This window comes from Aythya marila, assembly GCF_965140915.1.
Source record: "Aythya marila genome assembly, chromosome: 20".
Classification (NCBI taxonomy): domain Eukaryota; kingdom Metazoa; phylum Chordata; class Aves; order Anseriformes; family Anatidae; genus Aythya; species Aythya marila.
Window position 1 is genome coordinate 3,979,496 of NC_139061.1, and position 24,006 is coordinate 4,003,501.

General features: G+C 55.6%; 1 protein-coding gene across 2 annotated transcripts in view; it reads left to right on the top strand.

Annotated features, from left to right (window-relative positions):
- The first annotated feature begins 18,227 nt into the window (after nucleotides 1-18,227).
- ATP2A3 (ATPase sarcoplasmic/endoplasmic reticulum Ca2+ transporting 3) overlaps nucleotides 18,228-24,006 on the top strand; it is a 46,150-nt gene continuing 40,371 nt past the window's right edge. For both annotated transcript variants that reach the window (XM_082776617.1, XM_082776618.1), the window contains exon 1: nucleotides 18,228-18,400. In XM_082776617.1, coding sequence (XP_082632743.1) covers nucleotides 18,283-18,400 — 118 coding nt within the window. In that variant the 5' untranslated portion in view covers nucleotides 18,228-18,282. The remainder of the gene's footprint in view (nucleotides 18,401-24,006) is intronic.

Genomic DNA, 24,006 nt, shown 5'->3' on the forward strand with positions numbered 1-24,006 from the left:
TTTACACTGAATTAAGCAAGGAACCAAGGCATAATCTTAAGCACATGTAGTTAAGTGATCAAAGGTAGGCTTTAAATTGCTCCTGTTGCCCTGAAACCCGAGCAGAGCAGTTGAGAGGAAGCTCACAGGCTGTGGGACTTGCTCTCACATCCAGCCAGGCAGGAAAAAAAAGGCAGGATGAGTTCTCGAGCTAGGAGACCTCTAGTTCATCAGCTTGCTTCAGACAAGTCATGTCTGCGTTTCTTACCCTTCTCCTTTACATAAACCACCCACAGAAAGCTCATTAATCAAAAATGTCAATGGTTTCACAGCCGTCTTCCCACTCAGACCCTGGGTTTCACATTCCTGTGAGTGGCAGGCCGGGCTTTTTTCTTCCTAACAATTGTCATTTTTCTTTCTTAAATGTTTTCGTTCCTTCTTACTGTGAGCGTTAATATTTAAAGAGAAGAGAGTGTTTCGTATCCTGTTGGTCAATTCAGGATACGCTGCTGGGTTTTAAACATGGCTTTGCCCCCAGTAGCCACCCTTCTTGCCTTGCTTTGAAGAACAGCATTTTCCTCCACTCGTTTGCCAGGCCCAAAGTACACCAAGATGAGTTTGAGCTTTGGCTCCTCGCTTGCTAGAAGGGGGCTCAGCTTCCTCAATGCTGTTGGTGTTTCTGAGGCCGTGCTCCTTGCTTGCCCTGAGGTTCCTGCATTTCCATCCCACTGGGGGAGGCAAACCTCCCACAGGGGCAGGACCCAGGGAGCCTAAAATAGCTGCTTATTTACCATGAACTCACTGGGCAATTTTGCTCTGATGATGCTTAAGGCTGCTGACGGACTATAGCTTTTCTTTAATTAGATTTGCACAGCGCCCAGAGGGGCTGCCCATGGGTGAGGGGTCGGTGCCCAGGAGGTCTCCGCGTGGTGGCACCGCCACCGACTGCCCAGCCTGGCCCCACCACATGGATGACAGGAGGTAGAGACACTGCTCTGCTCTGTGCAGCCAGAATTGGTGCCAGAAGCACACAAGATAGATCCTTTCTGTTCCTTCTGGGTTCTCACCCACTTTCTGTACGGTGCTCAGTGCCCCTTCGTGCCCTCGGGGCCAGCACAGCTTACACGGGGTGCAGGAGCTGCCGGTGCTACCGCCGGCTGCTGCTGTCAGAAGGTTTCTTCTGCAAAAAATAATTAAAAAAAAAATCACACAGTTTCTTCCCAGCTTGTTCCTGCAAGCACCCAGAGCGCTCGCCAGGCAGCCGAGCGCCGGGGCTCGCCGGCTGGGAACAGCCTGTCCCCGCGGGCCCGGGAAGCGCCTGTTCCCGGTGCGGCGGCAGCAGCAGCATACGGCCCCGCAGGGCTGCACGCCCCCGGAGCAGCTGCCGGCAGCACCGGGAGCAAGGAGCATCCCCGGGATCTGTGGTTTATCAGTGCTGTAACCCCCCAGTGTCACCGCTCGGACGGCTTCGCCATCCGTGTTTGATTTCTTGGCTCCTGAGTAATGTGGTGGGGCGAAGTCTTGATTTCCCCACTGAAATGAGGGAAATTCCCCTCTCCTTGCCCCAGTTGTGCTGGTGCTACCTGGGCTTGGGCCAGGTTTGTGTCCCCCCCCCCCCCCCCGGATGTGGCTCCCAGGACGCGAGGTTCGATGCCCCGAGGCACCCCCTGGGGCACTCCCCAGCTCCTGCCCCTTTCCTCCTGTGAGGATTTTGGGGAACCGCCGCTCTCCCCTCACCTCGCACCATTTCAGCACAGCTGAAGGAGATGAGGGACATGCAACACTGCTGGCACAGCCCCAGGGGTCCAGCCCAAGGTGACTTCCAGCTCCTGATTTCCACCTCCCCCTTTTCCCGAGTCCATGTGAGGGCTGCTGGGGGAGGCAGCCTCCTGTGGGCAGGATCCCCCTGCTCTTTGGGGACCGGCTCCCTCCTCCTTTCTGTGGTCACCTACACAGCCTTTTCTACCAGCACGGAGCCACTGCCCTCCAGGCTGCCAGGGCCCGAGGGAGAGGCACTGCCACTTGCTCATTTTCTCAAATATCCCCCCCACACACCCCAAATTTTCTGGATAGCAAGGGCTGGGCTCCTCTCAGCCCCGCTCAAGCGGCGTCGAGCGCCTGTATGCAGAGTCACGCAGATGTCAGCGCTGATCTATGGCTTTAATTACGAGCCCGTCTTCGGGTAAGGCTCAGATAAGTCAAAATGGAGAATTGCGGCTCAGCCCCAGCCTGCGAGCGGCTCGGTTCATTATTCACGAGCCCTCGTCTGTGGCAAAGCTCGCCCCGAATGCGAATCCTCTTGTGCTGAGGACGCTGCAGCCCCAGAGGCTGGCACTGTCCCCTGTCCAGGGCACTGCCTCACCCTGGTGTCGGTCACGGCTTCGCTTTGGGAGCTGCACCGGGGCTGTCTGAGCACCCAAAGGCCCCTCGGGAGCCTTTTGCCTCTCCTGTTAGGGGTGCCTGTGGTGGGAGCGGTGAGGGGGAGGCACCCCGCTCAGGCACCGAGCAGCACCCAGGATCTGGAGAGCTCAAAAAGCCTGCGAGCACTCGCCCCAGGTTGCAACCACAAGAGGAGGAAGTGGAAGAACAGGGCCTGGGGACACCCCAAATAACCCCTTCCCTGCCTGCTGCAGAGCTGGGACCCCACTGCAGTGATGGGAGAGCCCCCCCTGCACAAATGCCCCATTTCCATGGACCGCAGAGAAATGCCACTGGGGGATGCTGGGCGCAGCGGGTTGGCACCCAGCACTCGCTCACCCGGCGCTGCTTTTTTGGCTCCCCAGCCCTGCATGGCCAGCTTGCGAGCCACTTTTAATCCATAAAGAAGGTCTTTTGTGCAGCCTTTTGTCAATAGGGCTGTCCCATTGCTATAGCTACGGCCCCTCCGGTGCCGGACACACCTGTTTGTTTTTCCAGCTCCTTTCTATTGCCGTCAGATTTCTCTGCCACCTAAATAAAAATAATGAGAAAAGCCCTGCCCTGGCCCTGCGCGGTGGCTCTCATGGCCCTTCCCGCCTAAGGAAACTCCCAGCTCCCCTGGGACTTGTTTTGTGCAGGCAAAACAGCCTGCTCGGAGAGCTGCCCTCGGAACAGCTCTCGCTATTTCTGGTTTTCACCCTTAAAAGTGCTGTGTTCGTGGTGGCACGGGGCTGAGGATGTCGTGGTTGCAGTGAGGTCCCCAGGCAGGCCGAGGTCCCCTTCGGAAAGGGCAGGGGACAGCGGTGGAACAGGGATTGTGCAGCTGCACTGTAAGGTTTTCTCGTGGAATGTTTTTTTCTCCTTCTGCACAATGATCCCAAAACTGGTGCTTTGGGGACGTCAGCCCTGAGCTGCCCAGGATCTGCCCCAGCTCCTGATTTTGGTGGCACCGCGCAACTTTCCCACTGGGCATCCGGTCCTGTGCTGGCCCCATCACCAGGATCCTTCCCAGGGCTTGGCATCACCCTTTAGGAACATTAAAAAATCCCCCCCCAAACCCAGCATCCGTACACACAGCAGCTTCAGGCAGGGCCCTTGAAAGCACTTCCACGAGCCGCCAGCCTCTGCCTTCCCCACTCCGCGCCGCAGCTCGGCGAGGCTGAGTCAGGCTGAGTCACACCAGCGCTGAGATCGCACAGAAACCTCCGGAGCCGGCAGAGAAATCCACCCCCGGGCTCTGTCCTTCTAGCCGAGACCCAAAAGGATGCTAAAAAGGAGAGGGGAGAAGCCTCTGACGGGCACACAGCCCCAGCCCCGAGGCGTCGTGGCCCCACAGCCAGGCACGGGCTGGAGGCAGGCACAGGATGCCAGGATTTGGCTGCCCTTTTGCCAAAAAGGTGCGAGCTGGGAATGCAATAATTAAACCAAACCTCCTCCTTATTTCCCACGAATATTACTGCTACCTAATGTCCCGCTGCTTTGCTGCTTCTAAATATTTCATGCCTTTGAAATTGTATTTTTTGATGAACGTGGTGTGCGATGTGCACGGTGTGCGTTACCGCTGGCAGAAATACAAACCTTCCACGATCCTCACGAAACATCACGGGTTTCACCGCGCCTCATCCAGCCCCACGCTCAGCATCCATCCTGAGCCTCTGAGCAAGCTGGCCTGAAACTCTGGCTGCTCGGGACCTGCTGCCCGTGGGGAATTGCTCGGGGGCGCTGCACATCTGGAGCACAGCTGCACGTCTGGGCAGCTGCTGCGGGCTGCACGGAGAGGTTTGGGGTGCACAACCCAGGCGGGAGGTGGGAACAGCTGGGAGCTGTCAGCACTGCCCCAGTGCTCCTGCACACGCTCACCCTGTGAATCTCAGGTGAAAGAAAACACCAAAACCAAGCTCTTTGCAAGAAATTGGTCACTCTCGTTTTAGTGTTTCTGTAAGCAGTGAGGGCTGAAGGGAGCGGTGAGCGAGCGGGCCGACGCACTGTGCAGCCGCAGCTGCCGGCTTGCCCCGCAGCCCCATTTATCTTGTAGAAAAACATCCAGTTTTGATATTTAAGATTTCCAGTAATGGAAAATTCACAGCAGCCTTGGGGCCCGGCAGCCAAGAGCTAATTGGCGGAACTTGTTGAAAAAGCTTCCCTCGAGCTCTTTTCCACTGGAAAATCCAAAAGCTTTCTAAAACTGTTGATTTCTCATAAAAACTAAAGCAAAACACACTTGGGGGGAAAACAGGGGTGAGAAAAGGTCTTGACAATGTCGGAGCAGCCCGTGTCACTCTGTCAGGACAAATATTTACATTTTTTGTTGTAAAGTTACCCTTGTTTTGAAAACGTTTGTTTTATTTGCACTCCGTTACCACACTTTAAAAAAACCAAAGGGAAAACAAAGTGATTTTGCAGAAATACAATGTTCTGGCCGAAGCAGAATGACTTTTTTTTTTTTTTTTTTTCATTTTCTGTGAATTTTCCCTGGGAAAGTTGACATTTCGGGGCCTTTTCCAAAGCCGAAATCTCAGCGCAGTCTCCAGCCCCCAGCTGCCCGGCTGCGTCTTGTAGGAATGATGGCAATTCTCCGGGGGTTAATGACGGCTTTCAGAGGAGCTTAATCAATGCTGGCGGCCGTCAGGCAGTTTCGCTGCCGGTTTCTCCGGCCCGGAGCCATCTGTAGCGCTTCCTCCCGTTGTGCTCAAACCCACCCGGAGCATATGCTGCTCGTGGCTGGGTGGCATTTCGGTAATTCATTAAAATAGCTCACCAGCCAGCAAGGAGGGAGCGCTGCAGGTAGGGCCTGGAGAGCACGCGGTTTAAATAGGAAATCTTTCCCGATTGCAAATCCAAGCAGCAGGTTTGGGGAGTGTGTGTGCATCCCCCCGCAGGTGATGCGCCGTCCCGCCAGGTGTGGGAGTCGCAGCAATGATTTTCCTGGCCTGGGGGAGGATGGGAGCAATTTGGGGGTTGGGGTAATTAGTGCAATTGGGGCTTGGAATAGGCTTAATTATTTGGGTGAAGTGGAAAGATGAATGCCATGGTGACACATAAAGTGGCTCCGGTGGGGTCTCGTCGTGGCAAAGTCTGTGTCCTAGCCCGGGGTTTTAGGCTGGGAGGTGGCTTCCCACGTCCTGACCCTGGGATGCAGCAAGAAGGGTGTGAGCGCTGCAGCCCCAAATTCATCCATCCCCAGGGCAGAGAATCCCTCAGGCTCCTGCACACCCAACCTCTTCCCACCCAAAAGTCTCTCCTGCTGTTATTGAAGCACATTTTGATGCACACATGGCCCGGGGCATTGGGGTTGGGTTGGATCCTGCATGGGTAGGTGAGCTTTGTGCTGGAAAAATGCTTTTGGGGGTAACGTGCCCTTGTGCTGGGTGGGGGAGAGCTGCTCACAGCCTTCAGGTGTGGGTCTCTGGCTCAGGTGCGTGATTTAGGGCAAAGCCCTGCCCATTCAGCAGGGGTGGAGAAGGGGGATTCCTGGCTTTACAAGCCCTTCACAGGGTCTGGATGCCCCCTGGGATGTCCCCAAGGAGGTTGTGTGGTGATGGGTCCTGTGCTGCCTCATGTTGCTGCTTCCAGATCTATGGTGAGCTTCTTTGATGCACCCTAGGTCCTTCATGCAGGTTTTTGGGGATGCTGAAGGCCCCAAAAAGGGCCCTGGGGTCATGGTGCAGCTGTACTCAGCGCTGATCCCCCTGTGAGCCCCCACTGCTAAGCTCCTGGGGGGGCACAATGGGGCACCCCACACCAGCAGCGTGAGCTGGGGACCAGCACCCGGGTAGGACACCCTCTCCAGCACCTGCTTTTGGGCTTCTCATGGGAAGAGGCTGACACAGGGACCACCTGGGGGCTGTGCCCCTTCTGCCACCCCTGTTCCCAAATTCATCCTTCCTCCCATCCCGCTCTGACAGCGATGCTTCCCCTCGGCGCCTGCCTCCTGTCCCAGCAGCTGTTTCGTAGCACCGGCTATTTTGACTGCTTGGTTAACTATTTATCCAGACGGAGCGGGGCTGCTGTCCTTCTCCTGGCAGGTTTTTTTCCATATACAAATCCCGTGCCGAAGCGGGGAGGATGAAGCTTGACCAGCTCTGAGCTGTCCCCAGCGCCCTGCAGGTCGCAGCCCTGCTCCTCCTGCTCCCTGCAGCTGCTGCGGGGCTCTTGTGGGGCTGTGCTGAGGGACCGGCGTGCCTTCATTTCCCTAGCACTTGATTTTAGGCAAATGTGAAGCCAAGGCACTTTGCAAGCCCCGTGCAGATGGTGATCGCTGCCGCTGGGGATGCCGTTTGCCCCGGGAAGGGGCAGGATGCGACCTGTGGATGCCGGCCTCCCTCCTGGGGTGCAGTCCTGCTGCACAGCTGCACTCCCAAAGATGCTTTTTTTTTTAGCCCATTTCTGCTTCTGGATGCAGGCTTTGGGGGCAGAAGTTGCCTTTTCCTTGCAGCACAACCTCCCTGACCATCCCCAGGGCCAAGAATTGGCTCTGCCCAAGCGGACCCCAAGGAGGGTTTTGCACCGTCCCACGCCTCCAGCCTGCCCCTTGTTGTCCAAAGATTCACCCCCAGCGAAACGTGTGGCTTGCAGCCAGCGGGGCCAAGTCTGTGCTAGCACCTGAGCTTCACGGGGCTGGGGCTCAGCAGCATTTGCATTGAAAATCCTGACTTTGACATGCAAAAGGCACCCAGAGCGGGTGCAGAGAGCTGCAGTGGGGAGCTCGGAGCTCAGCCTCGGGGTTTGTGCAGGCAGCTCGTGTTTCCCTCAGCTCCTGAGGTTCAAGGCATTTATTTCCCGTGAGCGGGGACAGTCCCAGCTCAGGCAAGAGAGGGACCTGAATGGCAGAAAAAGGCACCATGCCCAGGCGCTCCTCTTTGGCAGGGTTTCTTTGTCTTTTCTGCTCTTTTCCTCGCGGGGCCCTGCCGTTTCCGAGCACTTGTCGCTCCGTGCGCGAGAGGAAAGTTGGCAGCGCCTCGCGCTATTGTCACACGACTTATGAAACCCAAGGATTTCAGCCCCGTTTCCTACCCGCCGCCCTTATCGGGGCCCTGCATGCTCTTGGCACCTCCTCGTGCCCCGGGGCGGTTGCAGGGCGCACAGCGTGCGGCTCAGAGTGCCGCTGCCCTTGTGCAAGGGGAGAGCGAAGCCGCGCTCAGCCTGCAGCTGGTGCTGGGGCTGAGAGCTGTTTGCAGTGAGGTTGTGTCCCCAAGGGCACGGGGTGCCACCCCCGGCACCTGCCTGCGTAACCCCCCGGAGCTGTGCCATGAGGAAAGAGCCCACGGGGTCAGGGTTTCCCCGCCCTGGAAGTGGATGTCAAACTCGTTGGAGAATTGCAAAGCTGGTGGTGCTCTTTGATGGGGGTTGCTTTTCCTCTTTTTTTTTTTTTTTTTCCCCTCCCATTAATCTGGAGAGGAAGATGCCAGCAGAGGCTCCAGGTGTTTTTCCAAATGCTTTTTTATTGTATCTGTTGGCTTCTGCTGTGTGCTGGCAGGGCAGATAGCAGGCAAAGAAGTGATGGAGCCGGCGGGCACAGGGCTGTGCTGCGTGGTGAATCGCTGCCACAGGCTCTGCCTGATCCTCCCCCAGCTGCCCTTGGGATTTAGGGATCATTTCCATTGCTTTGCAAAGCATCTGAAAGATGCAATCCCACTCTATAACCGTGAGTACGGAGTGTGCATTGGCTTTGGTGCATCCCTGGGGATGCAGGGCTGTCCCCAAATGGGGCTGTGCACCCTGCCTGTGGGTATTTCCGCAGAGATAAGTGCCTCCTGCACGACTGATGTAGCAAATCCCATGCTATTTCTGTCTGTAAGCTGCCAGCCAAGGCTTGCTGAGAGGTTCGTGCTCTCCTCTTGCTCACAGCTGCTTGCAGACACTGCCACCACCCTGTCCTGGGTGGCCGTGGGGTCCCCAGAGAGACCCACACCAGGGCACACGCATCCTGTTCCCTCCCAAAATACGTGGTGCTGTCCCTCTGCAGGACCCGCCGTGCCCCAGGAGCCTGGGAGGAGGCCGACAGCTCCTCTGCCTTTCTCAGGCTATTTCTGGTCACTCGGTATCACCGGGTGAGCAGCGAGGACGTGTCCCCGCCGATCTACACGATACACCAGCGAGATAAAGTCCAAAATATTTATCTCCAGTCTGCATCATGACACCCACGCTGTGCATGGGGGGAGGTCAGGCTGCTGCCCTGAGATGCTGCCCTGAAATACTCCAGCTGGGGACTGGCATCGCCCCCGAAATGCCCAGCCCCGGCCTGCGGTGTCTGTGCATGCACGGAGCGATGCCACGAGGGTGCTGGGCTTCCTCGGGGCCGCCTGGGTGCAGAGATAAGCCCGGGGCAGGAAGCTGCTGGGGCTGTGCTGGTGCAGAGCGTGGTGCAGATGCTGCTCAGCTCCCCAGTGGGGCAGGGCAGTGCCCTGGGAGCTCCACAATGGGGTGGGGACAGTGGGGGCATCCCCAGGGCTTGGTGTGCTGTGTGGGTACAGTGTGACCGGGGGGTGCTGGAGGATGCAGGGGGAAGGGACGGGCTGCAAGGACACCTCCGTGTGCTCAGCATCACCACCGATGGCCAGTTTTGGACGGGGGAGAGTTACAGGCTGGGGAAAGCTGCTCCATCTACCAACAAGCTGCTGCGGAGAGCCCTCAGCTGGGATGTGTGTCCCACGTCACCACCGTGACATCCTGGGGACAAGAATTGCTCCCTGCTGGCGTGGCCACCTCGGGCTGGGGACAGGCTTTTGGAGGAGCGAGCGGTCCTTACGGCCCGGCTGTGCCTCCAGCTGCAGCACAGCTTGCAGAACAGCAGCTCTCATTAACATCCCTGGTATTGATGCAAAGCCTGCTGATTATTATTTATTATTTTCTTTTCCTAGAGGGCTCTGGCGCACAGAACGAAAACAATTCGAATGCTGATGGGAGTAATAAAGGAGGGTGTGCAGGGGGCTGAGCACCAGCTAGCCCAGCACCATCCTCACCCAGCGGAGCATCCTGGCTTTATTCCCACCAAGAGGGGCGGTGGGAGAGAGCTGGGGGCCAGCTCAGCAGGGCAAGCACTGGCCCCGCTGCTCCCAGGCTCAGCCGGGTGCTGCAGCACTGGGAGGAGAGGGATCAGGCTAACGCAGTCCCTCGCAGATCGTTTAGGGGGTTTATTTCTTTATTGGTGATTAATGGCCGTGTTTCGTTTCTAATGGAAGGAAATAGGGAGGAAATGGTTTCTCGTGTTCATTTATCAGGGGTTTGTTTAAACGGTGCTGGAAATAGGTCAGGATTGTGTACTTTCGAGAAGAAAAAGCCGGTGGGGCTGGGGCTGGATGTCAGATATTTGGACTCTTTCCCTGCACGAGGCCGGCCCCATCCCTCCCCGCCCAGCACCGCGCCGTCCTGCTGCTGGTGGCAGGAGTGAATTGGTTCCCAAACTGGCCTCTTGCTGCTGTTCCCCGGTTCTGTAAAGGGATCTGCTATTAATTGGGCAGGAATTAATTATTTTACACCTGCCCCAGCCCTGCGGTGGGGTCGGGCACCTGGGGAGTGCAGAAGAGGGGACATTGCCTCCGGGAGATGTGTCCCATCCGAGTGCTTTTGGGGTCAGTGCTTGTTGGCGCTGCTTTTCCTGCTGAATTAAAAACAAATCCCACTTCTGAATAAGTGATGGTGTTACCCCCAACCCCCCCCGCCAAATGGGAGCTTGGAAGAGACTCCAAAAACTCTCCAACCTCCTCTGAAAGCCTGTGTGGCTGCTTTAGGAGCTGGAGCACCAGGAGCACAGTGAGCCTCGTGGTACCCAAACACCCCCAAACTCCGGCCCTGTGGGTGCCAGCACCCAGCTCTGTGCTTTGTGGGGTCAGGGGGAATCCACTGCTTGTGGCTGCTAAAAAACAGTGCTCCAGCCAGCTACTTGTGTCTGCTTTTGGGTTACGGAGGGGAATCCACAGCTTTTTGCAGCACAAGAGCTACCAACACCTGAGAGCCCAGCTGCCTAAAAATGGATTCACACCCTGGATGAGAAAAGTTACTCATCTCCCTCTTCATCTGGAACAACATCATTCCTCGTGGCCGTCCTTCCCCGAGCATCACCACCCGCTCTCAGGCTGGCCAGGCAGCCAGAGCCCGAAAATCCTAGCAACAATGACATTGTTTGCTATATTTGCATCCCTTAGGGCTGCGCGGCAGCGATGACACACCGCCGAGCTGGCAGCGGGTCTGCTATTGATGCCATCTGCAGACAGCCTCCCACTCACCCCGTTAAAATTACATTCCCCGGGAGGGTTTTCTTATGAAGAATTGGGGTGCAGGGGGCTCGGGTGCCCCGGGGTGGCCCCAAATTCCCCTGGGGCTCTCTGCCATCACTTCTCGTCCTGTCCTTGGCAAACGCCCAGAGGCACGCTGCGTGCTCAGACGCCTCCCAGACATCGCGCCGTTCCCCTCAGCAGTTTCCAGCAGCAAATGTTCTCCTGATCTTTTTTTTTTTTTTTTTTTTTTTTTTCATCCTTTTCTGGCTTTATCGCAGGCTTCTGATGAGGAGAAGAGGGGCTCAACTTGTCTTGGTCTTCAGGGATGAGAGCTGGGCAGCTCAGGAGCTCCCTTGGGGTTTGTGCATCTTGGGATGCCTGCTTTTGGAAAGTGAATTTGTCTCTTTTGTGTTTTACTTAACGTGCTCCCAGGGACTTTTGTGGTTGTGACATTCAGGTTGAGCAGACAGCGAGAGCTTCTGGCCTGCAGGTCAGTAGGAAAGCCTGAAGGCAGGCAGGAGGCACTTCGCAGCTGGGAACATGGACAGGAACATATGTGGGCTTTACTTTTGTGTTTTGGGGCTGAACGATTTCACCTGCAGCGTTCACCATCCCCCAGGAAAACCCAGCCTTGGGGGAACAGCCTACTAAGGGGGTGATGTGTCCCGAGCCCCAGCTGGCCTCGTTTGTGGAGGCCGAGGAGGGGGAGCCCCATGGCCACGTCCCCCCCAGCAAGGCCCAGGACCTCTGTTCCCGGTGGAGTTGTCCTCCAGAATATGAGTTTGGGCCTACAGAAGTGAATGTGTTGGGGTTTTTGTCTTAAAACCTGGATTCTGAGGAGATGGATCCTGGGGTTTGCATTCAGAGAGCGCTTGCTGCATGGCTACAGCCACAAATTTGGGATTTAAAAAGAGTACAAAAGCCAAGGGTGCGGAGGGAGGCTTCCAGAAGGACAGGTTGGGACCAAATGGCCCCAAAGGCCTGTGCTGAGCTCAGCACCCCCAGCCTCCCCATCACCCCTGGGGCACCACAATGACCTCCCATTTTGGGATCCAACACGAGCAGAGGCTCCCCAGGGTGTAGGAGATCACTTTCTTGGTGGTGAGCACCTGGAAGCCTGTTTTAATCAGCAGAAGTTGATCAGTCCCATGGCTACTGGGCCTGATTCTCACTGCCACGTGTACAAGAGGGCACGTTTCTGCTCTTGCAGCCAGGGCAGGAGCCATGAGAAGCCTCTGTGGCCATGGCAGGACTGGGTCACCCTGGTTTAGGAGGACAAGGAGCCATGAGGGGGGAGTGAAACAGTTGGCCATGCTTAAAAGGAACTGAAATCAGCCCCATGGATTTATTAGGATGGGAGGCGGTGGTTCCCTTCAGTAAAGCCCCAACAGCTCCATGAGAGGTTTGGGTCTGTGCAGAGCCCTGGCCTAGGGACGGTGAGCACCAGGCTGTGATGCTGTTGGTGGACACCTGCACTCCTACTGGGTTTGGGATCTGTCCCATGGGCAGGACCAGCAGAAATTCAGTAGAAATGGGATCAGGTCTGTGCTACAGAAAGCTGGCTGGTCCCCCAGAGCTCTGCTACGGCCCCTCAGATTAGGCTCCGAGTGTTGGGCAACAACGGAGCCATTTCTCAGGATTCCCCATACATCTGGGGGATACGTTCCCCCAGCCCAGCTGTGCAAAGCCATGAGCTGTTTTTTTGGGGCATCATCTTTATTTTCCACCTCCTTCTCCCCTGGCTGCTGGGGGAGGCGCAGGCACAGCCTGGACCCACTTACCCAGAACCCAGGGACCTCCAGAGCTCCTGCCTTGGAGGGGTGCTGGGGCGATGGCTGGAAACACCACTGCTTCCTCCAGCTGGAAATGGGGAGGCCAAAAATGGTGTAAAAAAAGCTTCCCCTCTGCAGCCTGCCATGTGCAGGGCCCTGGCATCATCCAAAGCGACGCCAACTGAGCAGTCGCATGTGTGCCGCCTGCGCCAAGCCCAGATCTGTTCCTGTAGCCCTATACAGCTAATGATATATATTTGCTCACTGATCAACAGAAGTTGTGTTTTTCTTTTTTGTTTTTCTTTTTTTTCTTTTTTTTTTCCCAGGGAGAAGGATCGGGGAAAGCAACAGCAGCCCATGAAGTATTTGGCAAACAGCTCCTTTTGTGCTGCGCGTAGGTAGCTCTGGCTGTATCTGTGAGCTATATATAGATAAATACATATATATCTCCCTCCTTGTAATGTTTCCACTTTTTTTTTTTTTTTTTTTCTGCAGACTACCTGCAAAACACAGACACTATCACAAGCCATAAATGCAGGAATCATACCACTGACTGACAGGCAATTCTCTAAAGCTTTTTGGTACAAAACTTTTTATTTTCCAGGGAAAACCAATGGGGTTTGGGTCCTGTCTGTCCCAGCTGGTGGGGGGGATGTGACCCCTGCGTTTTGGGATATTGCTGCGCTAAGAGGAAGGTTCTGGGGTTGTAGATGCATGCTGGTAACACAGGATGGATTTTTCAGCAGGTATTTAGGGAATTCTAGGAAGCACGAAGTGTGGAGAGAAACTTGCTGGAGGAAAGAAAGGGGCAGGCATCAGAGTGGTGTGGGGTTGCTTTGGTTTCTACTCTCAGAATGAAAAATAAGGCAAAAACTTCAGGAAAGGGAGCTACACCAAACACAACTTTTAATTTTTACCACGGTGGATCCCTACCCTTCCTAAACAGAGCTTAATCTGCGTGTCTTGATAGTGAAAAATTCCCACTCCTTCATTTAGGAAGGGTTGGAACAAGATCCTTGGACTGCTGGAAACAACATTCTGCTGCTGTTTTTTACTTCCACCTGCAGTGCCTGCCCCCACCAGCCCCACCCCAAACCAAACCCAACCCTCTTACCCCTGGGTGCGTTTTCTGCTCAGAAGGCAGCGGCAGAGCCCTGGCCATGCTCTCTTGACTCGTGCACTCCCCCAGCACCCAGCCTGCCCCCTCCACCCTGAAGTTGCACCGAAGCGTGCTTTGCCCATCGCCTTTTTTTTTTTTCTTTATTTTTATTTTTTCTCATGGGCTTCCCTGCCTCGGAGCGGAGGTTTATCTGGTTTTCCTTTGTTCGGCGCGCACGAAAGAGAAAGAGGAAGGAAACCCGCCATCGCCTGGCCTGATGCAGGGTTAAAAATAGCAGTGTGGGCTCGGCCGGGGTTCCCGTGCTCGTGAAAGGTCACTTGTCCCGGCCCCGTGGTGCAAGCAGGGCGCTGGGCTCCTTGCAGATCGCATCTCTCCCTGAACCCATTTTGCTTGCAAGCCCTTAACAATGAGGCAACAACCATGGCCATCTTGCCACCAAAAGGGTCACTCCGTGCTGGCGTGGCGGCTCATCCCCCAGGAGAGGAGGGCACAGCACATTGTCCATCCATGGGATCCCGGAGTGGTTTTTGGTGCATGGTTTTTGGTCCCACTCGCTTGGAGAGAGGGCAGCAGCACAGCTGCAAAGGAAGCAGGAGGCAGCCCTTACCCACCCTCCACACATCACATCTCCATGGAGAGCCCAAATTTCTCACCCAGCCCAAAACTGGGAATTTTTCACTGGAGGAGGATGTGGAGGGAAGGCTTGGAGCAGCGAGGGGGCTGCGGGAACCTCCCCGTGCAGCAGCCCCACAGGGCTCGCCGCCACCTTGGAGCCTCCTTGGGGCTGTTTGCTTTTGCTGCTTCCTAAACTCCAGCAAAACCATTGGGAATGGCATGCCAGAAAGGCAGGTTTGGGGTTTGTTTTGTTTTGTTTTGTTTTCCAGGAGGTGTTTTACAGCAGGGGAAAAAAAGCATTAGAGCGTCAGGGCGAGTGTCACGGAGCTCCCCCTCAATGGATATTAATGGGTTTTCCTACCTTTGAGAGAGATCGGAATACGGTGTAGAAAAAAAACAATAATTATGGCCCAATATAGGTCTGGAGTTGTAAACAGACACTCCTAAGTGAAGTGCTGCTGCTGGGTTCAGGGCAAATGCCAGGAAATTTGGCCACAACACGGGATCCTCGCTCCACGCCAGCCCTGGGGAGCTTCCCACCGGGAAACAGCCTCCGGGCTTGGCTGGGTGCTCCAGATCTGCCCCGATCAGGGCAGAGGAAAACCCCACTTTCAGTTTAATCCCAGAAAAAAGCACGTGGTTTACAGCTGGAGAATCCTGCCCTGCCCCATCCAATTTATTATCCAAGAAGACAAATTTATTATCCAAGTGACTAATTTATTATATCTTATATTTATTTATATCCAATTTATTATCCAAGAAGCCAAATTTATTCTCTAAGATAATAGCATATTATATCATATATGTATTTATATCCAAGAAGCCAAATCCTGATGATACCCATGCTCCTACGACCCCTTGGATTGCACATGTTGACAGCATGGGACGCAAGGATATGTCTCCAGCAGGGATGGAAATACTCGAGCTGCAGCCCTGAGCATGGCTGAGGTGAGGGCTGACACCATTTTTGAGTGCCTTTCAGTGTTTTTTGGGATCCAGCCCCCTGGGAGCAGAACCTGCAGCTGCTGGGAGTCCTGGCTGGGGGATTAAAAATAACACCCGAAGCCTGGCTCCGAAAGGTCGGCCGGTGTGTAACATTTAGAAGAGCCTCAAACTGTTATTTCAAGGTGGTTTTTATTTTTTTTTTCTCCGTAGGAAAAGCAAATATCAAAGCTCCTGTGGAAAAAAAAAGCCATTCCCGGCCTTCCCCTGTGGATGGGGGCTCGTGGCACAGGGAGAGGGGACATGGTGGGCTGGGAGCGGGGTGGGAGACGTGGCCCCATCACCTCCTGTTGTGGAATAATTCCTTTTGGTGGGATGACACAGGGACAGCCCCTCGGGTGTGATGCTGCAGAAGTGACACGGGTGAAGTATGGCCCGTGCTGTCCCCGTCCTCCAGCCCTGCTGCCAGCCCCTGCTTCCAAAGCCCTAGGCTTGGCGCCGGCACTGGCTGCTCTCGGCCTTGCCAGAAAACCTCGTTTTTTCCCCATTTTCTGGGAGCAGCATGAGGATAAATGCAGAATCTCCCGCAGATTGCAAAAAATCCTGCAATATCTAATGGGATCAGGAGCTGGCTCCAGCACTGCAAATCCCAGGGTTTTGGTAGAGTTCCTCCCGGTTTCCCTTTGTAAAACCAGGAGGAAAATCAAAACCACGGGCAGGTTTCCAGGCCCTGGGTGAGCGTTGGTGCTGTGTTGGCTGAAGGGCTTCATGAGATTGGGGGTGTTAAAATCATGCTGTTAATTTAGGGGTTTTAATGACCCCATTAAGCTTTTCTACCTCCAAAATTTACTACCAGGTGGAAGCCAGGACAAATAAGGAGGTTTGCCTTTTGTTTTGAAGGCGATGAAACATGGGGCTGACGTGCTGCAGGGGGGAATCCCAAACCAGGGGGCTCCATCCCCCACCCCATGGTCTTGCTCAAGCACCCCCAGGCCCTTCCTTGGCCACTTTGAGGCTGTTTTCCCTCCAGACCATTTTCCCTCATTGCTCATTACTGGACTAATTTACTGCTCCAAGCTGCTAATAATTCTCAGGAATTGCTTAATTACAGGTGGGGTCGATGGTGCTGCCATTCACCAGGGCTGCCAGCTGGTTCCCTGTGTAAATCTATTCTCGCTTGCTTGCCACTCGGTGAAACTTTAACCTTTGGGGCCCGGACATCGCCTTCCTGCTGGCTTCCAGCACCAGGACTGGCAGCAGCTGGTGAAACTGGAAGGTGCCCGGAGCCCCAGCATGGTCTGGGTGCTGTGCCCAGCAGATCCACGATGCTCTCCACCCTAGGGGCTGCCAAGATGAGGGTTTAGGGGGGATCCTCTGGCGGTCCCAAACAAAATGCAGCAGGCGTGGAAAGTGCGAGGAGCTGCAAGGGCACGTGCTGGTGGAAAATACGGGGGTAGGGGCTTGGTGTCCACGCCTCGGCTGGTAAATCCCTGGGGGATGTTGGGGAAGGGAGCGGGGGTCTCCTGCCTGTACCCATATGGCCCCGGGGGGGCTCTGCCTCTCTGTGCCCCCAGCACCGAAACGGGCCTTGGCGGGTGCAGGGAAGGTGATGCTGGTCCCTGGTGGTGTGGGAGCATCCCTAAATTGTGTCCATGAGGACATCGAGATCTCCCCTTCCCAAAAACTGTGCCCTGGAGCAGCGGGATGAGGCGGGGGGAGCCCCTTGCCACTCTCTATTTATTGGCACCCTCAGGGGAGGGGAGAGCACGGCGAGGGCAGGGCAAGCGACACGGAGAAAAAAAAAACACCCAAACACTACTTTCTCCCCCAAACGAGAGGCAGGCGACCGCTTGAAGCCAGGCCAGGCCGCAGGGCTCGGAGCCGCGTTTCCTGCAGCAGGGCCGCAGGGGGGGCCCGGCCGCGGCGCGCAGCCCTGCGCCTCCCACCCCGCCGGAAAACTTAATTTAGCGGGCTGAGAAACGCGAAAAGCCGCGCTTCCTCCAGGACCTCCACGCCGGTGGGATCGGCGAAAGGCTTTCCATAAATAAACGCACCAATAAATAAATAACCCGAGCTCCTCCCTGCGCTGCGCGCCGCCACTTCCTCCTGCTCACCACCCGCTGGGGTTGTGTGGGGCTGGGGTTGTGTGGGGCTGGGCTCCGTCGCCCACCAGCCCCTGTTCCCACCAGCCTCCTCCTGGAGAGGCTGTGGGGTGAGGTCTGGATGTACCCAGAGGCTGGGGGAGGCTGCTGGAAGCCCACCTTGGCCGGGGCACAGGGACACCGCTGGAGCACGGGGTTTGGGCCACCATGGGCGCGGGCTGGCCACTGTCCTTGGCTGGTTGTACCCAGGGGTTGGGGCAGCCTCGTGTGTGTAGGCGAGGGGAGCTCGTCCTGTGCACATGGAGGGCTGCTGAAGGGATGTTCGGGTGCCAGAAAGTGACTTTGGGTACCAGGAAGTAACATTTGGGTGCCACAAAGTCATGTTTGGCTGTCAGAAACTGACATTTGGCTACTAGAAACTGTTGTCTGGCTACTTTCTAGTACTGACGTTTGGCTACTAGAAACTGATATTTGGGTGCTAGAAACTGATGTCTGGCTGCTAGAAGCTGATGTTTGGCTACTAGAAGCTGATGGCTGGCTACTAGAAACTGATATTTGGCTACTAGAGGCTGATGTTTGGCTGCCAGAAACTGATATTTGGCTACTAGAAACTGATGCCTGGCTGCTAGAAGCTGACGTTTGACTAGTAGAAGCTCGCGTTTGGCTACTAGAAGCTGATGCCTGCCTGCCAGAAACTGACAGTAGGCTACTAGAAGCTGACATTTGGCTACCAGAAGCTGACATCTGGCTGCAAGAACCCCTCACTCCAGCAGAGCATTGCCGGCAAGCGCAGCCCCCCCGGCACAGGGGGACATTTGGAGCAGGGAGCGGGGACCCCCGGGCCGCTTGTGGAGGGGGGCGGCCGGGCAGCGCTGTCCCGGGCCGACCCGGGCACGGTCCGGGGGGGGCCGGGGGAGGCGGGGAGGGGCGGGGAGGGCCGGGAGGAGGGGCCGGGCGGCGGCTCCGCTCCCCGAGGTGCCGGCGGAGGGCGAGCGGCGGCGGCCCCCGAGTGCGCTCCGTGCGCGGTCCCGGGAGCCCGGCGGCCGGTCCCTGCGCCCCCCCCCCCTTCCTCTCCCCATCCCCGGACCCCCTTCCCCTCCCCGGGCCGTTGTTGGGGCATGGAGGCGGCGCACAGCCTGCCCGTGCTCGACGTGCTGCGCCGTTTCGGCGTGGCCGAGAGCTGCGGGCTCAGCCCCGAGCAGGTCCGGAGGAGCCGGGAGAAGTACGGCCCTAATGGTGAGTGTGGGGTGCCGTGGGGTGCGGGGTTACGGGGTGGGGTGTTGTGGGGTGCGGTGGGAGGATGCGCGGGGGGACCCCGAGGGACTCCCGGTGGTGGGCATGGGGGGAGCCGGGGGCACCGAGCGCTGTGCTAGGGCTGGGGGGAGGTTTGGGGTGGGTGTGGAGGGGGCTGGGGGGGCTCTGGGGGAAGTTTTTGTCCTGGCCGGGGTGCGGGGATTGCCCCGAAATTGGTCCGGAGAGGGCCCGCTGCTGGCTTGATGTGGGGTGGCAGCGGGGTGGCAGTGGGGTTGCAGAAGGACATGGGGTGGCAGCGTGGTGTGGGGTGGCAGCAGGACGTGGAGTGGCAGTGGGGTGGCAGCAGGTTGGCAGCGGGACACAGGGTGGCAGCAAGGTGTGGGGTGGCAGCAGGGCTTGGGTCCCTGTGTGGCCATCGGGTGCTGCTGTGGCTCCTTTTGGGCGAGCAGCGAAGGGCAGCATCTCTCTGGAAGCTCTCAGCACGACCACCAGCCTGGGGACCCACTGGGCTCCCCCAGCCCGTTGAGTGGGGACAGGGTCTTGGCTAGCACCCCAGCCCCAGGGGGTCCCATCCTGCCCGGCAGCACCAGCCCTGAGCCCCCCCAGCCGCAGGGATCAGAGCCTCCCACCCACTGCCTGCTTTGGGGGCAGAACCCCCCAAAAGTGCCGGTCCTGATCCCAGGCTACAATCATTCCCCAAATTCCCCCCGGCCCCAGGGTGGCCCCTGGGCTCTCCGTGCCATGGGGCAGTGTCACCTGCAGGCCTGGCCGCTGCAGGGCTCGCGGTGCCTGCTCCTGTTTGCCCAAGTGAATCATCCTCCCTGAGTCAGGCTGCTCGGTGGCACCGGGCTCTCTGCCTCCGGAGAGGTGCCTCGAGCGTGTGGCGTAGGTGCCAAGCAAAGGCTTAGCAGTGGCAATAAATTTTTCTCTTTGAATTTGTTTCTTTTTCACCCCCTCACCTCCCTCAAGCAGTGGCCGTGCGCTCGTCTCCTCCATCTGCGGAGCAGCAAATTTTGCTCCAGACCACAATTTTTTTACAAAGTGGTGATTCGTGAGAGCCTCTCGCCTGGGGATGTCCCGTGGCTGTCGCCTTCACGGCACAGTCCTGTGCCTGCTGCCCAGTGCAACGTGCGGGCAGCAGCATGGGTGCAAATGTGGCAGAAGGCTTCAAAAAATAATGGCTTTTTGCGCTTTTGTGCAAATCTTGGATTTTTCTTGTGTGTGGCTCAGGTGTGACTGCTTTTGTGTTAAAATGGTGAAGAATGGGACCCTGTGTGGCTTGTTCTTTTTGTTTTAAAAGCTCATTTTTAAGCAAAGGGCCTTTTTTTCCAGCACGGTGAGGGCTTACAGGCTGTGTTCTGGCCGCAGGAGCCGGCACCTGCACGCCCTGGGTACCCAGTCTACTGCGGGAGCAGTGTGGGGCAGCACGGTGGGCTCAAAGGTGGCTCGTATTAAATTGCTTTTTAATTTAAGCTTAAATTAAATTTTGGCAGCGGAAGTGCGGGGCAGTTTGGCGTCTCGCTTGAGCTCGCACAGAGCTCAGAAGGGGGAAGAAAATTCAAATCTCGCGTCGCTTGCAGCGCGGAGCAGCCCCGCGGCTCCGGCGGGTTTCATTTTCGCACCCTCCCGGCTCACGTTCATTCATTTCCTTCCACACCTGAAATCCAGCTGCCAGTGGCGGTGTGAATCACGGCCCGAAATACAGCATCTTCCGTAAAAACTTCTCCTGACATACATTGGGGAGCTGCCTTCTTCATTTTATTTTATTTTATTTCTGATTGGGTTGATGCATTTCAGAAATAAGAGCTGCAGCGAGCTGCACCATTGAGCGAGAAGCAGTGGCCGCTGGCGTGCTTTATTTTAGTGTGTGTAGGTATTTTGGGGGGCCACCTTTATTTGTGTATATGTATTTTTTTGGGGGGGGGGCACATTCTTTAGGAGCCTAAAACTGCTTTTCAGTTCCAGCGCTCGCAGCTCCCTTTGTAGGAGGAAGCAGAGCGCAGTGCTGATTATTTAATATCTCCAATTAGCGGCTTGGCAGCCGAGCAGCGCGCTATAGATTACTGGGCTTGGAGAAGATATTTCTCTGTTCGGAAGAGCTCATGTTCGAGTTTCAAATCTGTCATTGGCGCTGGCAGCACGGCGATTTCGTTTGCCAGGGGAGCTGGAGGAGCCGCGGCGCGCTGAGGTCTCGCCGTGGCCACTGGCAAAAGGCTCCCGAGCCCTCGAGCTCCGCGCTGCAGCTGCTTTCAGGCCACCTGAAACAAGAGCTCTGCCTTCTTATTTTAGTGTTTTTTTTTTTTTTTTTTTTAATTTTATAATAGACAGGGCTGGAGGGTACGGGAGTGCCAATGTGTTTTTTTCTTTTCTTTCTGAACTTAAAAAACAAAGGCTGAATTTGCTCTGAAATGATTCCAGCTCTGCCGAGGAGTGACAGATGTAAGCCGGAGCTGCCCCGCGGCCAGCCGAGTGATTTTTCTGATTTAAATATAGCCGTGATTTCTCTTCCTAAATGGATTTCCATGTGTAAATGAGCGCACATTTCGGGCACGGTATTGCCAACGTTAATGCATATGCATAATTTTATTTGCCTCATCAGTAACCTAAATGGACTGTGAATGTCAGCGGAGTCAAGCGCCGGGATGTTTGCAGCATAGGGGCATTTATCTCTTTGCGTGCCACCTCCTCCAGCTCCAAAGCAAAATCCCTTCTGCAGTGGTGATGGCAGCGGGCAGGATCAGGCCCTTCTCCTTGGCCTTTCACCCACCCTCTGCGGGACCCCAGCGGTGCCAGGGGTGACCCCAAAACCCTGCCTGGTGGCCTCCAGAGCCTTGTGCACCCTGTTGCGAGATGCGACAGTGACGGCATTACCTGCTGGCTGTCCTAAGGGTTATTATCATTAATAGACCATTATTAAGAGCCAGCTCCAGCACCGGGGAAACACCTCGGCTGCCTCCCAGCCCGGGTTATCGCTCCGGCTCGCTCCTGACAGTTTTAAAAAAGAAAGAGAGAAATTTCTGTTTTGTGCTGAAACGTTTGAGGTGCCGGCAAGGAGGGGAAAAGCAGCATTTTCTGACTCATCTCACTCTGCTCTCTGTTCCTCTGCGCATCGCCCACCTTTTCCACCCCCGAAACACACGCTTAGCAGTCTGATTCATAAACACGCTACGTGGTTTTTTGTGTGTTTTTTTCTTTCTTTTATTTTTTTTTTTTCTCCTCCTCCAAATCCTTTCCCTTAGGAGAAATGCTGATGCACTCAAACAGTGTGAGCACCTTCAGGGTTGTGGAGAGACCACGTAATTTTCCTAACTGGACGGTAGGAAATTTGGGGTTTGAGCCCCACACCTTCCTCTGGGGTTACCCAATTCCATACCTACCTTTTTATTGAGGGGGAAAAAAAAAAGTGAATAAGGAGCAACATTCAGAAAACCTGTCATCCACCCTGTCCTGCCTGGCTCCTGCAGCAGTTTAATCCATCCAGGGCGAGCAGAGGCAGGGGCAGCACTGGTGTGGAAGGGGTTTTTGTGCAGGTGCACCCACGGGCCTTGCCTTTACCTAGGGGTTTACCCTTGGGGTTTCCCCCCGAACTTCTTGCACCGGTGTTATTTCTTTAATATTTGTATTTTCCTGCTGGTTTGGGGGCTGGTCACTGCTGTGCTGCAGAGCATTGAGTGAGGAGCGGGGTGCGCTACGGCTTCCCAAAAGTGCACCCCACGCACATGGATCCTCTTGTCCCAGTATTTCAGGTGTCTGTTTTAACAGAGCTGAGTGATTTTGGCCCATTCGGTGCCGTTTGTGCCGTACAGCCCCAAGCCTGCTTGCTCTTCCCCCCCTTGCAGCTTGGTCTGTCTGCCTGTTTCAGCCTCTTGCAGTCACCAGATCCAGTTCTGAGCCACCGAGTCGCTGTTCTACAATCATCTCTCACTGCTCAGCCTTAAAAAATGTTGTTGATGTTTAGGTTGCAAGTTAGTTTAAATATTTTCACTTTTCTCCTTCCTCGAACACAAAACAATTTTGTTGCTTTGGATTTCTTTCTACCAGAGAGATTTTCTCTGCCGGAGGAGCGTGCGTATCGCTGTGTTTTTTGCTTCGTGCTTTCTCTCCTGCTGCAGACCTGCTGGTGGGAGAGCAGGGCCCCATGCTGCCGATGCAGCTCCCTGTCCTGTGGTTCGCTCTGTGCTGGCAAATCCTTGCCCTGCACACACGTGTGGCCGGCATCACCGCTTGCACAACCACTGCTACGTGCTGCTAGCACCGGGCTTGCAGAGCCCTTTATCCACACATGTCCCCTGGGACCACGTGTACATGGCATGTTGGGTGACCCCCCGTCCAGCTGGTTCTCTGCCCTGTAATGCTTTCATTCATCTGCTTCTAAAAGAATTTTTGGTGCTTTTTCATATGCTCAAACCTCTGCGGGCACCAGCTTCGATTTTTCTCCCACGTGCAGTGTTTGCAGACCTGGGTGGGATGGTGATGCCCGACCAAAATGTCTTTTATTTATTTATTTATCTATCTATTTTAAGGATAAATCATTGCAAACCATCATCCCAAAGCTCAGCACGGGCACACCATGCCTGTCACCCAGCTGGGTGCTGGACAGGGAGCACCCCCTTGGGGGGTCCATGGGGCAGCACATTGAGCCCCCTAGGCACCCCGTCCCCACCGACTTCTATTACTGTGTGTGTGACATGCTGTTGGTATCATGACTCACAATCTTTTTTTTTTTTTTTTTTCCCAACATCTCAGTGCTGTAGTATTGGAGGCAGAACTTATAACAGTAACCTACATTAAGAAAAAAAAAAAAAAAAAAAGAAACTAAAATAAAATTGCCAAGCGCCGCAGCGAAGCGTCTGCAGCGATTATCGCGCTGTAAAACAGGTAGCAGGAGAAGGCTGGAAGTGCTGAGGGGCTGGAGCCAAAAAGCAATAGAGAAAATTGTGGTTACTTGAGTGTTTCCATGACGTGAGCGTGCCGCCTCCGTGGGCGTCGAACCCCGTGGGTTAACCGGCTGCAGGCAGGGCTGCTGCGATGGGCGACGGGGCGGGAGGCTCCCTGCTCCTCTTGGGATTAATGCAATTAGTGCTAATGGATATTTTCTGGGGGCTTGAAGCCGTGGTTGGGGGGGTGCTGCTCACCTTCTGCAGCCCATGGGGGAAAGGGGAGAGGGGTCGTGTCCCGAATTTTGCTCTTTTGTTGGGATTTTTGTGTGTTGAATGAATCCTCGCCGGCGATTCACCTCGTGCCTGTAGCTGGTGTTTGTGGGAACCTCCCAGCACTGAGGTCTGGCTGCTATCATCCTATAAAAGCCCTTTCTCTCTATTTATTTCATTTTATTGCCTATTTATTTCCCCGCCATTGCCGTTACCTGCAGCACCCCCGGGCTCAGGCACGTCCCCGTGGGCTGTGCGCTTGGGTGCAGTCACCAGCACCGTGCTTCTTTGGGGTGAAACGCCAGCCCCAGCCTCTCTGGGGATGTCTGAACCTCGTGCACCCCAAAACGTAGGTGCCTCTGCTGTGCTCACAGCAACCCTCCTAAAATTTAAATTTTCCAATACCTGCTGCTCGTGCAGCTGGATATGCTGATGCAG